General features: G+C 39.0%; 3 protein-coding genes across 3 annotated transcripts in view; 2 read left to right on the top strand and 1 right to left on the bottom strand.

Annotated features, from left to right (window-relative positions):
- Nucleotides 1-16453, top strand: part of LOC311081149 (uncharacterized protein) — a 434400-nt gene that overhangs the window by 289842 nt on the left and 128105 nt on the right. The window lies entirely within an intron of this gene.
- LOC311081413 (uncharacterized protein) lies at nucleotides 9469-14752 on the top strand (the record flags this gene model as incomplete). Its single annotated transcript, XM_084111952.1, has 5 exons — nucleotides 9469-9498; nucleotides 10582-10704; nucleotides 10838-10906; nucleotides 12903-12999; nucleotides 13800-14752. The coding sequence occupies exons 1-5, from the start codon at nucleotides 9493-9495 to the stop codon at nucleotides 14750-14752; spliced, it is 1248 nt and encodes a 415-aa protein (XP_083968078.1). The 5' UTR covers nucleotides 9469-9492.
- Nucleotides 14960-15864, bottom strand: LOC311081153 (uncharacterized protein). Its single transcript, XM_084111572.1, has 2 exons — nucleotides 15395-15864; nucleotides 14960-15254 (listed from the first exon to the last, which is right to left on the bottom strand). Exons 1-2 carry the CDS (start codon nucleotides 15858-15860, stop codon nucleotides 15037-15039), a joined length of 684 nt encoding a protein of 227 aa, XP_083967698.1. The 5' UTR covers nucleotides 15861-15864; the 3' UTR covers nucleotides 14960-15036.

The following is a 16453-nucleotide window of genomic DNA, read 5'->3' as shown; positions in this document are numbered from 1 at the left end:
TGTTCCGGCAAAGAAGCAACGCCGGGTGCTGAACAGGTTGTCAGATTCAGGTAAGCTAACTTACTTAACTGTTAGTTATGTGCTTGTTAGCCTAACGTTAGATTCGTGATTCAATGATTACATTTAAGGTCAGTAACGAGCCGTTAACAAAATACAACGAACCTTGCATTATTACCATTGCCCAACTATAACGTTAAATATCATATTTCTTATGTTTCGTTTACTTTGTGATATGGACCTACGGGTCTGAAATAATTAATTAATTAATATTCACGATATTATAACATATTATGCTACATTTCAGTCTTATAATAGCTCACATTATTCCTGTAAGCAGGCCAGCTAGCTACATCTCTCTTTCAGATATTGATATTGACTTAAATAGAGGAGATTGTGTGTGTGTATACTGTCTTGTGTTTGTAATGGATCTCTCTTTTACACACTGTTCTCTGTAACTATGGGTCCATCATACATTAAATCTCATGATCTATTTTAAGTACTAATGTAAAAAAAATTGTATGCTTATATTTTTCCATAGATGCATCAATGAGCGTTAGTGATGCAGTGGACAACTGTGAGGATGATCACAGCCACATGCCCCAGACCTGTGATGCAGAAACACAATGGGAGGATCCATCTGTCTCTGACCACAACTACGCTTCACAATCTAAACTCAACCTGAAGCCACCAACATCTGAAATGGGAACACAGTGCATTGAGCCAGTGCCATTGTACATAACTCTGAGAAACGACCACCTTTGTCAGCTCTACACAGGGTTGACACTGGATGCGTTCCATTCAGTTGCTGAGCACCTTACCAGTTCACATACCAACAGCTTTCAGCTACACACTATAATCAGCTCCTGATCACTCTTATGAAGCTGCGTCTTAATTTATTGCAGGGTGATCTTGCTGAAAGGTTTGGTGTTTCTCAGTCTATTATAAGCAAGGTGATTTCGTGTTGGCTTGACATCATGGAGGAGAAGATGAGGTGTTACATACCATGGCTTCCCAGGGAGACAATCCAGGCAACAATGCCTCAGTGTTTCAGAGAGCAATTTCCAAACACAACATGTGTGATCGACTGTTCAGAGACACCCCTTCAAAAGCCACGCAACCTTGACTAGAGAGGTGAGTCCTACAGCCATTACTACGGCCAGAACACCATCAAATACCTGGTTTCCATTGCACCATGTGGACTGATCATGTTCATCTCACCAGCATATGGAGGAAGGTGCAGTGATAAATTCATAACCGCAAATTCAGGGTTCCTGGAATACCTTCGTCAAGGCGATGAAGTAATGGCAGACAGAGGGTTCACCATTACCGATCTCCGATTACCGATTTATGAAAGGAAGGTGAAACTTGTCCTTCCAGCATTCACCAAGAGAGGCATGCAACTCTCTGAAGAAGACACCACTAACACTAGGCGCATCGCCAATGTACGTGTCCACGTTGAGCGGGTCATATGTCGACTTAAAAACTTCAAAGTCCTCTCTCAAACCATTCCAATTAACCTCACCCCTAAAATAGATAAAATTCTAAGAATTTGTGCAGCCCTGTGCAACCTTCGAAGCGACATCATTTCTGATATAGAAGATGAATAAATGTTTATTTGTAGTTGTGTTCCATGTCTGTCGATACTTTTTGCTGTCATTCTGCTGTCATTCTGCTTTAACTAATCAGTGTAAATAGTGTAAGTAGTTATTTTTATAAACCTTTACAATGTGAATAGTTATTTTTATAAACCTTTACAATGTGACCAGATGTTACCTGTTGTGAATAGTTATTTTTATAAACCTTTACAATGTGAATAGTTATTTTTATAAACCTTTACAATGTGACCAGATGTTACCTGTTGTGAATAGTTATTTTTATAAACCTTTACAGTGTGACCAGATGTTTAATAAACCCTTACAATGTGACCAGATGTTACCTGTCAGTAATTTATTATAAAACCATATAATGTGAGCTCTGTAGATTTCCCCTTAAAACTTAATTTAAGTCTTTTGGTTAGAAGGAATAAGTCATGTCAAATTTGCAAATGAATACCATCTTGGTTTATTACTGATGAAAATGAAATGGTGAAATATATCTACATTAAGGTCAGTAGAAGGTGTCTCTAGCTTCCTGAAAATATCAAACACAAGTGATTTTATAAAACTTATTTAATCATTTATATTTTCTAAAACACAAAATCACAAATATATCTCGTTTAACACAACCAATTTAAAATGCATCCCACCACAATTATCTAATATCCTATCCTTAAAGGGATAGTTCACTTTAAAAATAAAATTCTGTCATCATATACTCACCTTCAAGTTGTTTTAACCCTCTGGGGTCTGAGGTGTTTTTGGGGTCCTTGAGATGTTCTGACATGCCCTGACGTTTGTGCTTTTTTCAGTTGCTTATAAACATATTAATGGCAAAAAAATTTACACACTATTTAGCACAAACAGGACTACCATAATATGTGAGCAACAAGAATGTACATGTCTGCATTTTTGAGAGAATAATGTTTATGCATGGTTATTGAAAAAACTAAAAACTAAAGTTTCTGAAATAAGACCACAAAACACATACTAAATATGTGCCAATAAGACTTTTGTCTAATGGATGTCATCACCTAGTGTTTTATCTTCAAAATTATGTGAAAATCACCCTGCCTAATCATTCACATAACACAATACATTGATTTGAATCTTGCAAAGCACTTTCTGTTTGGAAAGGCAATATGCGGAGTGGGCGTCAACGATCATGCATATTTAGTGGTTCGCACCTGAGGAGACAATGGGCCCCGCATACTTAATTAGCCATTCATTCAGGTGAGTCACTGAGCCACAAGAATGCAAGAGCAACAGTTGGAAGCATCTCTATTCTTTTTTATTTTTCCACATATTGTGCTTGCAATTTGGCCTATAATATCCAAGGAAAACATGTCTAGTAATTGTGCAGTTAATTCTCATACTGTATTTTCAGTTTTGGAATATTTATCCTCTCCCCAAATTTGTCACTAATAAAACACAATAAAAATTATTTAAAGAAAAGGCTTATATTTACCTTTTTTATAGTTTGTTTACATCTACCTTGTAAATATATTTTTTTATTAAAAAGGTTACAATTACAACAACAATTCAATTGTAATCTTTCTTTGTAAAAACTAAAGTATACATTTTATCATACATATTTCAAAGTTAAGGATTTGATTGATTATTTGATTACTTTATTTTTGACAAAACATACTATATTTAACATGAGCAAATATTGGCAAACAAAAGCTTATTTGAGGTGGCAGATATTTTACAGTAAAAATGTATAATCTATCCAAAACTAATCAACGAAATGTTGTCTTTCATATGTCTGTAACATAGGTCTTTCATTTTTATTATATGAAATATGTTAATTTGCAGTTTAATACGTTGCTTATACAAATACATTTATTTCAACATATTTCAGTCGATTTTTACTCAGTATAGCAATACAGTTTGCTAAAACCGAACGCCTGACTGTAACGTTGTTTTTATGAAATATTAGGGCATATAAATGTTAATTTGCAGTTTAATACGTTGTTTATACAAATAGCCTACATTTTATTTCAACATATTTCAGTCGATTTTTACTCATCTCAGTATAGCAATACAGTTTGCTAAAACATCATCATTCATTCACACACACACAGAAAGGCGATTTAAATTTAAACTGTCTTTTTGCGAGCTGTGGTAAACAGCGCGCATCTCTGCGGCTGCCGTTCATTCATTCACAGAAACGCGATTAACTTGAGAAGGAAAAAAAAACTTATTACAGTTTTCGGATCCTCGCTCCTCGCAATACCCGCACTCTGAGGTAGATTTTCCATTATTATTATTCCTCACAGCGCTGCCAGATGGTGTAAACACGTAGGCTACAATGATATGATTAAACTTGTGTTTTCTCGAGCTGATATGGGGGGCGTTCACAGGTTTGCCTCAGTGAATAGCAGAGATGGAAGTAACGAATTACAACTACTCACGTTACTGTAATTAAGTAGTTTTTTTGGGTACTTGTACTTTTTTGAGTATATTTTTTAATCTGTAATTTTACTTGTACTCAAGTACATATTAAACTAAGTAATCTACTTCGCTACTTGTAAAATCACATTTCGTTACTGAGTACAATTTGAATTGATATTCAAATCTTTGACCGGCATTTCGGTAGCCAATAAAAATATTCGATCGTAAACGGACCAATAAAACCCCTGATATTTGGACTGAATTAAAGCCGCCACAGTCGCAGCAGGTTTTAAGTGAAGGAGGCGAGGAGCTCAGAGTGATTAATGGCTGGACTGAAAGTTTGGAGAAACATTGTCAAAATATCTATATTTTGATACATATCAATACTGAAAAATCTGTCAATACTCATTTTGGCCTATACATCGATACGATACCAGCTGCGCGTTCTCATTCTCTCATCTCAACGACAGCGAGTTTGACACACCCGCCTCCTCTCAGCGCGGGATTGCAGGTAGGCCTATTACGCATAATTGTATTAATACCTGCAAGTTGCTATGGCATATTTTAATGGCAAATGTCACGAGTGCAATATTGTAACGCGAGGGCACATTCATGTGATCGCAGAAAACTGGACGCGAGCTCTCAAATACGAATGAACTGGACTCGGAAATTGAGTGTGCGTTCTCGGACTGTGTCATCATGTGCAATCGCGAATCTCTCCAAGTGGTTCTCACTGCAGACTCAAATGACGTCCAGCTCCAATCTCTCCATGCTCTTGAATTAAACGTTGTCAAAAGTTATGAAAAAATCTAGTCTTTTTTGCAAATTAAATTCAGTTTGAAATCAAGCTTCCTTGTGCTGTGTGTGAGCTATTGCAACTAACGTTACCCTATTGTAAAGACAAATACACTGAGTGAGTAAATATTTAAGTTAGATTATTGTAATGGTTATTGATCAATGTTTAAATATGTAAACAAAAGCCTAAATTAAAATCTCACCGTATAAAGTGGACGTGTCTCTTCAGAAGACTTGAATTAAACTTTTCCATTCAAATAGATTGTTACAATGAGTGTTGTGCTTTTTGATGCTTGAGAATAATGAATGCATTGACAAAATGGATGGACAAAAATGTAGATATTAAAATATTAAGTATGTGGTAGTTTTCCCGATGGTATTAAAAATTATAGGCTAGGCCTACTGAATACTGACATATTTCAAGGTGTCATATTGAAGTTAGAAATTCCAGTATCATGACCACTAATTAATGTCCTTCGACAATAAGGTAAAAACGTGTTAAAAGTAGCCATTTTCTACATAAATCTATGATTTGGTTGAATATTTATTGGTAATACATTAACTATCGCCAACTAAAAAGTAACTAGTAACTAGTACTCTGAGTAGTTTTTGAGAAGAGTAATTTGTACTTTTACTTAAGTACTTTTTTGACACCAGTACTTTTACTTGTAATTGAGTATTATTTCAGCAATGTAACGGTACTTGTACTTGAGTACAAATTTGCAGTACTCTTTCCACCTCTGGTGAATAGCACGCGCTCTCCGTGGGCGGAGTCACATTACTTTTGAATGAGCTCTAATTAGCTCGACTGGAATCGCTCTCTTTTAATACAGATTTCACAAGATGAGAATATTTGTTTTTTATATAAATTACCTCATTTAAAAGAAGAGAATTCAAGCTTCATGCCAGTGTGTGAGTATGCCTGTTTGACTGAGTATTCGCTGAGTTACAGTTCATTTTCGGACGCGTTTCAGAATGGATTTAAAGGAACACTCCACCATTTTTTGAAATAGGGCTTATTCACCTTCTTTCCTACATTTAGATAGGTGGGCAAATGCATTTTTGTCTCAGTGCATGCATTGTTTTAGTTTGACAGGGTCGGTGCTAGCTTAGCTTAGCATAATGAATGGAATCCTTTGTTGCCAGCTAGCATGTCCTGAGTAAAAGTGATATAAAAAAAAAAAAACCCCACCTAATTACTTCTTGTGGCCTGCGTATTCACAACAAGTACAAATAGCGATGCAGATTAACACTAGGCGATTTCCTAGGCAGATATTGACTTATATATTAAGGACTATATTAGGGGGAAGCACAGGCGAAGCACTGCTACTTGGGCGTGATATCTCTGCGCCCAAGTAGCAGTGCTTCGCCTGTGCTTCCCCCTAATATAGTCCCAAGTCAATATCTGCCTAGGAAATCGCCTAGTGTTAATCTGCATCGCTATTTGTACTTGTTGTGAATACGCAGGCCACAAGAAGTAATTAGTAATTAGGTGGGGTTTTTTTTATTTTTATATCACTTTTACTCAGGAGATGCTAGCTGGCAACAAAGGATTCCATTCATTATGGTAAGCTAAGCTAGCGCCGACCCTGTCAAACTAAAACAATGCATGCACTGAGACAAAAATGCATTTGCCCACCTATCTAAATGTAGTAAAGAAGGTGAATAAGCCCTATTTCAAAAAACGGTGGAGTGTTCCTTTAACTTACAGAGAGAAGGCAGAACTCGCATCATGTTTATTTTTCTTTATTTGGCAAAAAGCACAACACTTTGTTTTTATTGTGAGTATACACAAAAATAATACACATTTAACAGAATCGATTGATGTATGAAACTTGCTTGTAATATCAAAGTCAACAGAGCAAAATTAATTTCTTTTGAACTGAACTGAAAAAAAGCGAGCTGGTATCGCCGGCGATACCACCGACCCCAGGGGGTTAAACCTGTATGAATTTCGTTCTTCTGTTGAACACGAAGATATTTTGAAGAATGATCTTCCTTTGTGTTCAGCAGAAGAAAGAAATTAATTCAGGTTTAAAACAACTTGAGGGTGAGTATATAATGACAGAATTTTATTTTTAAAGTGAACTATTCCTTTAACCCTAATTATTCGCATTCCTGCTTATTTACAAAGCTGCATGTATCTTGTGGATAGCAAAAGACGGCCTGCCTGAAACTCATCTGACACATGAGGGAGCATATACTTAAAATAAAATGCTTTCAGTCTATCTACAGTCTTGGCACAGAATTGCTCATTGTATGGGACTTGTAGCAGAACTTGCTGTGATGGAGCCCAGATGAGCAGCTTACAGGCCCTCAGCCCTGTACAGAACATTCCAAGCTGCACTTGCACATAGAAGCCCCGTGGACCATTTGGCTGCAGCTGAGGTGTCCCCTCCACCATCTTCACATCATATCTCTCACTTCTGAAGAGATCCTCCAGAGTCTCGCCACTTTTAAGGAGAGGGGATTTGATCTCCAGCAGTTCCTCCGAGTTCAAAACTCCATCTGGGCTTGATGATAGCCAGGGCTCGCTTGCACACACGACTGTGCCTCTCCGGCTAACTGAGAACCCGCAACCCTCTAGCCACTGTATCGCAGACGCCTAGCTTTCTAAGCCATGGTAAGTGGCCGCATTCCCATGGAACCTGGGGTAGAGTTGCTCTCTGAGGAAGGTCTGAGGGTTGACTCTGCTGGGGACCTTCTTTGCTGTGCTTGCCGTGATTCTTACTTTGCGAGAGTCATGCCACAAGTGAGAAGAACTCTGTTCAAGAGTTACACGCTCCAATGCTGTACGCTTTAAGAGATCAATGGCCACGAAACTGTCATAAAACACCATGCACCTCTGGCAGATGTTGGTGCCATCATGGTCAGCATGTGGTAAGGAGGATGCAGGCTTTTCTGGCTCCTGTGTCTGAGCAGCACTCAGACATTTGTGCAGAAGGCTTGACACAGGCAGTTGAAGATGCTTGAGACCCTCTCTCAGCTCACCCTGGGTGCAAAATGAAGGAGTGGGAGGCAGAGGGACATTGTTGGGCATTACCTCTGACGTCAGTACATCGGTGGCTCGGTGGTGGGAAAAGGTGATGTCCGTTAACCGCTTCGGGCAGAGGTTCCTCTGGGTCCCCACATTCCAGAGCCGCTGCTCATCTGTGCAGGCAATGCCAGTGAGCCCACTGGACACAGCATTTTCCACCTGAGACCAAACATATGCACTGATGAGCTTGAATACTTAAAAGATATTTCAAAACTTTCACAGTTATCTTATTTAAAAATCATTCATTATTATTACACGTAATGTTAACCTACCTTATTCCTTACATCAGGTGATAGCGTAATTAGACTTAATGTTCACTTATACATGTAGGCCTACTTTACGTTTCCTTTTCCATTTTCAGTGCATGCATATTTTTTTCCTAGCACATTTTACCAATTCCAAATCACATTAATCGTAATAATTAGCATTAATTTTGTATTTAATTATTTATAAGTGATATAAAAAAACACATTCTATTCATATGTGCAAAAAGAAAACCTGCTTAATATTTATGCACATCTAAAATACACAATTAATAGTAGTTGTTAAGATTGATGTGGTTTGGAATTGGTCAAATGTGCCATCATAAAATCAAATTGCAAAATAATGATGCATGCACTGTACTTACCTGGACTCCATTCATTTACCTTACTCCAATGTACAATTAAGAGATTTGACAAGATACTTAGCCTGCCGGTGGTCATCAGGTCATCATCAACTGTGTATGTCACAAACATTATGTTAATATACCTAAATATATACATTTATAACATACTTATGCTAACAACTCGAACGTTGCAAGATATCATCATGAATAATAAATACTAATAATGAGTGTGATATAGTCTTACCTTCCATAATATAGAGGCTGCGTGGCTACAGGACCTTCCCAAACCAGCGATGCACGAACATCCAGTAGTCTCCACTGAATCCAGGCTGCTAACTAGCACCCACGCAGAGTGGTGTGTACTGCTCGACTGGCTGGGGTGCACGTTTGCTTTTAAAAATACAAAGTCACCCTCACGGTGTAAGAGTACACGACCCACTTTCCCACTGTGTAAATACTGATAGGCCTCAGTACTTTAATAGTTTTTCATGGCTGCTCCATCAACTCCTTCTGACATGACGAAGTAATTAAATATGTCCCCATAGGTTACCTCAGGCCACTTCTTCATATCGTCTATCCACGTTAATAATGACGATGGATGGGACAATATGAGACCATCTGATCGTCGCAAGTTTTCTCCGTGCTCCCAATTTAAAACGGAATTAATGTTATCATTTTGTCAAGTTTTAGCTAGCTATAAACAATCTTCTATTTACTGAAATAGCTACCGGATGCGCCGTGTCAGTTTACCGGAAGTCGGATGACAAAATGCGGAAGCGCGAAGTATTAAAAGTGGGCAGGGCGGAATAGGCCATTATCACGCTGATACGTAGTACTTCCGCATTCAGTGATCTTTGTGCACTGCCACTTCCGGTGAATCACTCATCACTCTGGCGAACCCACAATGGACGACCCTAAGTTTAGTTATACTGCATCCCTGGTAAATTTACCCAAAATAACTTTTTCTGACGTACATCGACTAACTGAACAACATTCCATCACAGCCCGCTCCAAAGTGGACATGGGATACAGTTTCTTTTTCGAGAACTTCATCTACGATTATGAAGGTGAGTGGCTAACGTTACTAGCTAGCTAACATAACATTGCATTAGTAACGTTAGGTTAGCTTATCCTAACGTCAGTTTGGCGTCAGCTCAGATGTTCGTATGGTTATAAGATGTTTAACCTACGTCAAACACAACTAAAGTAAGATTATTCACATTTAAATGAGTCTGAGTCAATACTACAGAGTCCGGGAAGTCATCACAATCCGTTCCCCCGTGGACACGGTTTATGAATTTGTGCGTACAGATTTCAAAAACTGAAGGCACGGTTTACAAAATCTGAGAGCGCGGATTATAAACTCGTGGGTACGGTTTATTAATCCGTGGGCACGATCATTTGTTAAACCGAGGTAACAGTGAGAATTCGTGAGTACGGTTTATAAACTGAGAGAAAAAATTGCAAAACCGTCGCCACGGATTGTTTTTTTCTCTCCGACAGGTGACTTCCCGGGCTCCGTACTATTCACCCATTTCATTTGTATTCTGATAGGAAGAAAGAAGAATCCACAGTATATGCATTAATTATAGTTTTGTCTACCAGTGTCCAACATCATTGGCAGGGCGGTGGTTGTCAGGTCTAGGTGTTACAGGTCGATGAGGAAGAGAGAACAGCCCCATTATTTGAAGGTTTTTTTAGGAAGCTAAGGCATAATGACAAGAAGTTTAACCCCTTCCACTGTTGCCTGTTTACATTAAGTCAGTCAACAGCCATGTGCAATAAATTGCTATACCTTTGTGACATACTACGGAATGCAAATATCAATATCATGATAATGTGACTTTGCATTTAAATTCTTTAATATCCTGTTTGTTGAATCCAACATGTTAATGGTGTAAGGGGTTAACTAACTCTACTGCGGTTGCAGATTTCCTAGAATTTTTTGTTAATTGAAATGCTCTTTCTTAAATAACTATATTATTCGCAACAAGATTTTCATTTTAGTTTTTACTCTACTGCGGTTGCAGATTTCCTAGAATTTTTTGTTAATTGAAATGCTCTTTCTTAAATAACTATATTATTCACAACAAGATTTTCATTTTAGTACTTTATCAACTAAAATTATTAGTGTTGTGTCTTTAATGTAGATTGTTTTCCAAGCTGATGCAGCCGAACTTCAAGAAACCTCATGCAGCTGTACAGCAGGCAAGGTTCTGTGCAACCATCTAGTGGCCTTGTTGTTCCAGAGTGCCCATTACAGCATGTTGCAGGTGAGGGCTGTGGTCTGGAATAATGTTTACATGGGCAGGTTGATTGGAGTAACACTGGTTCTAGAGGTCTACCTTTGATTGTTAACAAGCACATCCTCAATCCCGGTTTGCTGTTCTATCTCTTGTTCTGCAGTTGAGAGCTGTACCACCACCTGTGGCCTGCACAAGCTCTCTGCAAACATGGCATCGACCAAGGACAAAGGTAAGATTGTAGCCGCGCATTGCTGCACCGCATTGAATAGACTTCCAGTCTATTTTTCAGCTGTGGCATGAGCTGCTCCGCGTGCCACCCTTCGCTCCGCGAGCAGTGTGTCCCAAACGTTCAGGGACGGACTGACAATCTGTGCGTTCTGGAAAAGTCCAGAACGGCCGTCCAACCGAGGGCCGTCGGCACAAAAAACAAAACAAAAAAAAGTCTAATAAAGCAATATGAACAGCCAACAGCAGGGGCACTAATATGATCACTTATATGCTACGTGTAAAAAACAACAACTGAGGAAGAAGAGTCGGCCTATAGCCACTGACAGAAAGTTAGTTTTATAAGGCTGCACTTTTAAATTTGCTTAGCCTAGAATACATTATATTTGAATAGCAGTGGTCTCCAACGTGGTGCCTGTGAGTTGCCTGCTAAACACATTCTATAAATAGCCCAACTTGCCGTCGGGGCTCCAGACTTTGAATAAATGGTATAATTTTGCGACCTTTTCAACTAAACGTTTCAATTTGAACTTTTGCCTCTACAAAATTACCCAACTCTCTTTGATTATACGCTGTCATTTGCGTTGCGTATGAGAAACATCAAATGGCAAACGCTCAAAAAACGGAACAAAACTTGTTTGATCTGAGCAGCGCATTATCAGCTAGGCCCAAAAACAGCATTCGCGGACAAAGCAGATGTGCGGGCTGATCTCAATCACGCGAACATTAGGCTATTACACAGAGCTGCACGATCCACTGAGAAGCATTTAAATTCAGCGCAGAATTCTCTATCTCTATTATAAACCCACAGATGACTATGTGATTTAAGCTTGTAAAAAGCCAGCTTAAACAGCGCTGATATTCTCAACATATTGACGCAAAAAAACAGGCGAAACATTGTTCCAAGAACAAACCAGCTAGAAGACATTTCACACCAAAACTTATTTGAAACAAACTTAAAACAAACTTTTTTGGCAGAAATGTGCCTGTATTCATATTAAAAATGCTGTTATATTAATATAATCATGTATGAATGTATTAAATGTAGGCCTAATGCAGTAATGTTTTGTTTAGAAGTTATGACAGTTTATTTATTTATTTCTTTTTTCATTTGTATTTATACTAAATGTTTGGGCTACTGTTTTTGATAACACATACAATAGGTTTATAGAAAATCAACAAAAAAAAAATCAATAAATATTTTCATAATTTTTCAGGAATTGTTTTTTTTTTTTTTAAACGCATGTAAGTCTGAACCAGAATATCAAGATATTTTATTATTTCCCATATGATGGTGAAAAGTAAAAAAGTTTCACCATGTTATGTATAATAAATATTGGAGTATAACAAATACAAATTCCTTCTAGATTATTTTATCCCTTGAGGTAGCCCTCGCACACAAAAAGGTTGGACCCTGGTATATAGTAGGCTAACTATATGTTTTATAATTACAAGTTTGTGTAATTTGGGGTTACTGTAGCCAGTGACATTTCATTATTTGTATTTTATGGCATTGTACATTTTTTGTTTTTATTTGAAGGCTGAGGCTTCATTAATAAACACAACCCCAATTATCATCATTTGTTTTGAGATGTTACTTGCTGTGAATACCTTGTCTGATAGGCTACAGTATTGTGGCATATAGTATCAGGAGATCCTGGCTAGTGTCTGTCGCACACGGCTAGAGGCAAATGGCCGGATGATGGGCCTATTTGGGAGAAAGTCCAGGGCTGTTTTTTAGCCCCAGTCCGTCCCTGCAAACGTTACACCTGGGACACACTTTTCGTGGAGCGAAGCATGGTGCGCGCGGCGGCTGAAAAATAGACTGGAAGTCTAAAGCGGTGCAGCGCGAGGGGCTGCGCAGCTGTACGTCTGGCTACATTAACATGGGGGTGAATTAGAAACGTTGCCACTCCACGTGGCTACCGTGAGCAGTGTGTTTACACCATTACAAGCAAGATACTATTACAATCATGGCTACTTGTTTATATCATTCCCAGGGTATCCATGCAGAGCCGGTTCAGGACTTGGTTGTTAGGAGACCAAAGCCATCTGCCAGGAGTGTATGCAAATCAACACTCTATCAAGCATACACGGGTAATGTTACTACTGTAACTAATATCATACTGTTGGCTGCCGTATAATACATAATTGTATCTTGCCACTTTTATACACATAGATTATGTAGCAAATATAACACTGCAGTGAGCAATTCTCCAGAAAAACTCTTAACATCAGAATTGAAAACCAAAACAAGCTTAGGGCTGGGTACCGACCGAATTGCCTCGATACTATCGAGTATCGAAAAATTACTTGTATTTCGGTACCAGATTTCGATACCTAAGTGAAGAGATACCTTGTTGATCACTCTGACAGTGTTTATATTGCAATAATGACCTACTGAATGTACACTGCCGTTCAAAAATGTGTTGGTTGTCAGAATTTTTTTTCAGTAAGGATGCATTAAAGTGATCAAATTATCTCAAGTCATCTTCATTTATATAGCGCTTTTAACAATGTAGATTGTTTCAAAGCAGCTTTACAGAGATAAACGTATAATTTAAGGTAACAGAGATTGTTTTGGCTTTGTAGCGGTTCTTTAAAGTTATTTTCGAGCTAAAGTTAGTTTTGATTGATTCGCTTCCATCGCAACGATCATTTGTTATTAAATTAGGGGCCGCTAAGACGACACCATTTTCTCTACAGACTTTAAACGCGAACCTGTGAGAAACGCTGATGGCGTTCACATGCACATCAAGAATTAATTCTATAGTTATGTGCGTTTGAATATATGTGCGCAGGTTTGTAATTCCCTACAGACCAAGTCTAAACAAAGTACAAGCTGCAAGAGATGTGTAGATAATTTAACTCTTACTGTTTTTAATTTTACGTTTCAGGATCCCTCCCTGACCCGCAAGTGTTGTCTCTTGGGAAAGGACTGAAAAACCTCAGGCCGCAACCACTAATATCCTCAGTGCTGCTTGGCTTGTCTCAACTCTCCATGGTCGACTCCAGGTTCGGACCTGTGCCGCGAGGTTCACCCCTGTCCTACCAGTGTCCTCCTGTGGTCAAACGCGGAAATTATGTCCAACACCCAGATACACCAACATTCCCTAAACTGCCTTTAGAGGGGTCAACATTTCCCACTACTTTTCCAAACTTTGACCCAAACTCCCAACAGTTTCTCCATTTGGACAGCTTAACTGTGACACACGAGATGGCAGCTGAGAGAGAAGAGCAGACACGTGAACAGTCTGAGTGCCCATTATGGCAAGCCTTACGCAAGCCTAGAGTGACAGCTAGTAGGTTCTATGAGGTTAGCCATGTGAAAGGGCCATCTTCTGGTCAGACCCTGGCAGGGCGGATACTTAAGGGAGTAGGCCAAACTCCCGCCATGAAGAGGGGCCTTGAACGCGAGCCACAGGTGCTGGAACAATATTCAAAACATTTTAATGTAAATGTCTCACACTGTGGATTTGTTATCCATCCTGATGCTCCTCACCTCGGGGCTAGCCCCGATGCAAGGGTATATGACCCTAGTGCAGTTCCCTGTTTTGGGCTTGCTGAAGTTAAATGCCCAGACATCTCTAACATTTCTGAGGCAGGACATGTAAAAATGGTGAATGGTCAGGCAAAACTGAAGCAGAATCATAAATACCACTGGCAGGTTCAAGGTCAATTGGCAGTAACTGGATTGAGTTGGTGCGATTTTATAACAGACACTGAGGGAGACTTCACCGTTGAAAGAGTCTGGAGGGATGATGAAATGATCAAAGAGATGAAAAAGAAGGTGGACCTGTACTTCTTTGGTACATATATGAATGTGTATCTTCAACAGAAAGTGAAATGAACTGAATGAATAAAGGATTTTATTAATTACCTTTTTCTGAGTACATTATTTACAACATTATTATATATTTACATCATTTTGAATACTTTCAGGACAGACTGACCTGAATTGATTATAGATGAATGACTTCTTATTCAACTATATACATCTTGTTCAATTATATACATCTCATTTAATTATATACATCTCATTCAATTATATACATCTTGTTCAATTATATACATCTCATTCAATATATACAATGTTTTCAGTATACAGTTAAATGCATGTGATCGGGGGAAACACTATTCAACAGGGATGTAGCCTTTTAAATCAAGTGGTCCCTGGAAGTTGGTCATCACACAGCAGACGGTCCACAGCTGGTTGACTGTCCCAGACAAGGTTAGAGGGACAGTGTGTTGCCAGATGCGGTATTCCTTGACTCTGCGTATTGCTCTTTCCACGAGGATTCGAAGTCGGGCGATTGCTTGTGTTTTTAGAGCATCCTCTTTGGTGAACTGCGCTGTGGTTAGAGATGAAATAAGTTAATTTCTATTAATTCAGTGAGTGCCTCAGCACTTTATAAACATTTGTCTGCACATCTTAATGATTATCATTTTGATCACAGTTTTAATTTGAAATGTTCATTCTTTTCATGCCTACCTGTCATCTTGAAGGGTGGTATAATCAGCGTTGCCCCACGGTCAGCTAGCAGCTTCTCGATGGTGAAACCCTTGTCTGCCATGCAGCCATCTCCTGGCTCCAGTAAGTCGAGCAGTCCACTTCGTTCAGTCAGCTCTCGGTCAGAGATGGAGCCGGTGAAGAGACTTGACACAAAAGTCACAGCACTACATGGGGCAATTCCAATTAATCCCTTCAAGGTTGTCGTGTTTTTGTACGATGAGAAAACCTCTGACTGGAGAGTGAGGGATGATGGATTCTGGCATCGCACCTCGGTGCAGTCGATGATTACCCGAACATCTGGACTGTACTGCACAAATTTGCTTGGCATGGTGTTCTTGACTTGCTGTTTACTCATCCAGATGGGAAGGGAGCCAAGGAGCAGGTAAAGGTAGTTGGCCCACGTTATAACAACACGGGAGACAGTGGACACACTGACCTGAAACATGTCAGCCAGCACCTTCTCTTGCAGGCCTGCAGCAACTCGGCAGCAGAAAAGAAAAAACTCATCAACCAGTTGCAGTCTACGTGTTGGACTGGGAGAAAGGGGTTCAAATGTCTGTCCCTTTTTCTGAGCTTTCGACCAATAAACCACCATGGAGGCAGATGGTTGAATAGCCTCCCAGAAGTCACAAAAAACATATCTTGAAGTGAATCTTGTGTAAAAAAGGATGTCCTTGTCTGAGACACAAAATCGGTGAAAAAGCACTTGACTCACTTTCAGCTGTGACAGCTCTGTTGTCAGCTCCTTGACTTCGTCTTCCAATTGCTGTATGCGTGCAGCAGCAGCATCCAGTGCACCTGTATGAGATGAGAATGAGAGAAAAAAAATATTTATTTTGTCTTTGACTTGCATATTGGAAGTAGTTTGGACCTCTAAAGCAACATGAAATAGCTTTTTATAGCTCAATATTCACTTTTACCTTTAACCCTTGTGTGGTGTTCATATTTTTGTTATTCAGCCAGTGTTCGTGGGTCTGGTGGACCCACTTAATGTTTGGGTTTTTAATTCAACATAAAATTTTTATGTTAAAATACTCA

The sequence above is a fragment of the Abramis brama genome (assembly GCF_963993115.1).
Source record: "Abramis brama genome assembly, chromosome: 4".
Classification (NCBI taxonomy): Eukaryota; Metazoa; Chordata; class Actinopteri; order Cypriniformes; family Leuciscidae; genus Abramis; species Abramis brama.
This window is presented reverse-complemented; position numbering and strand designations above follow the sequence as displayed.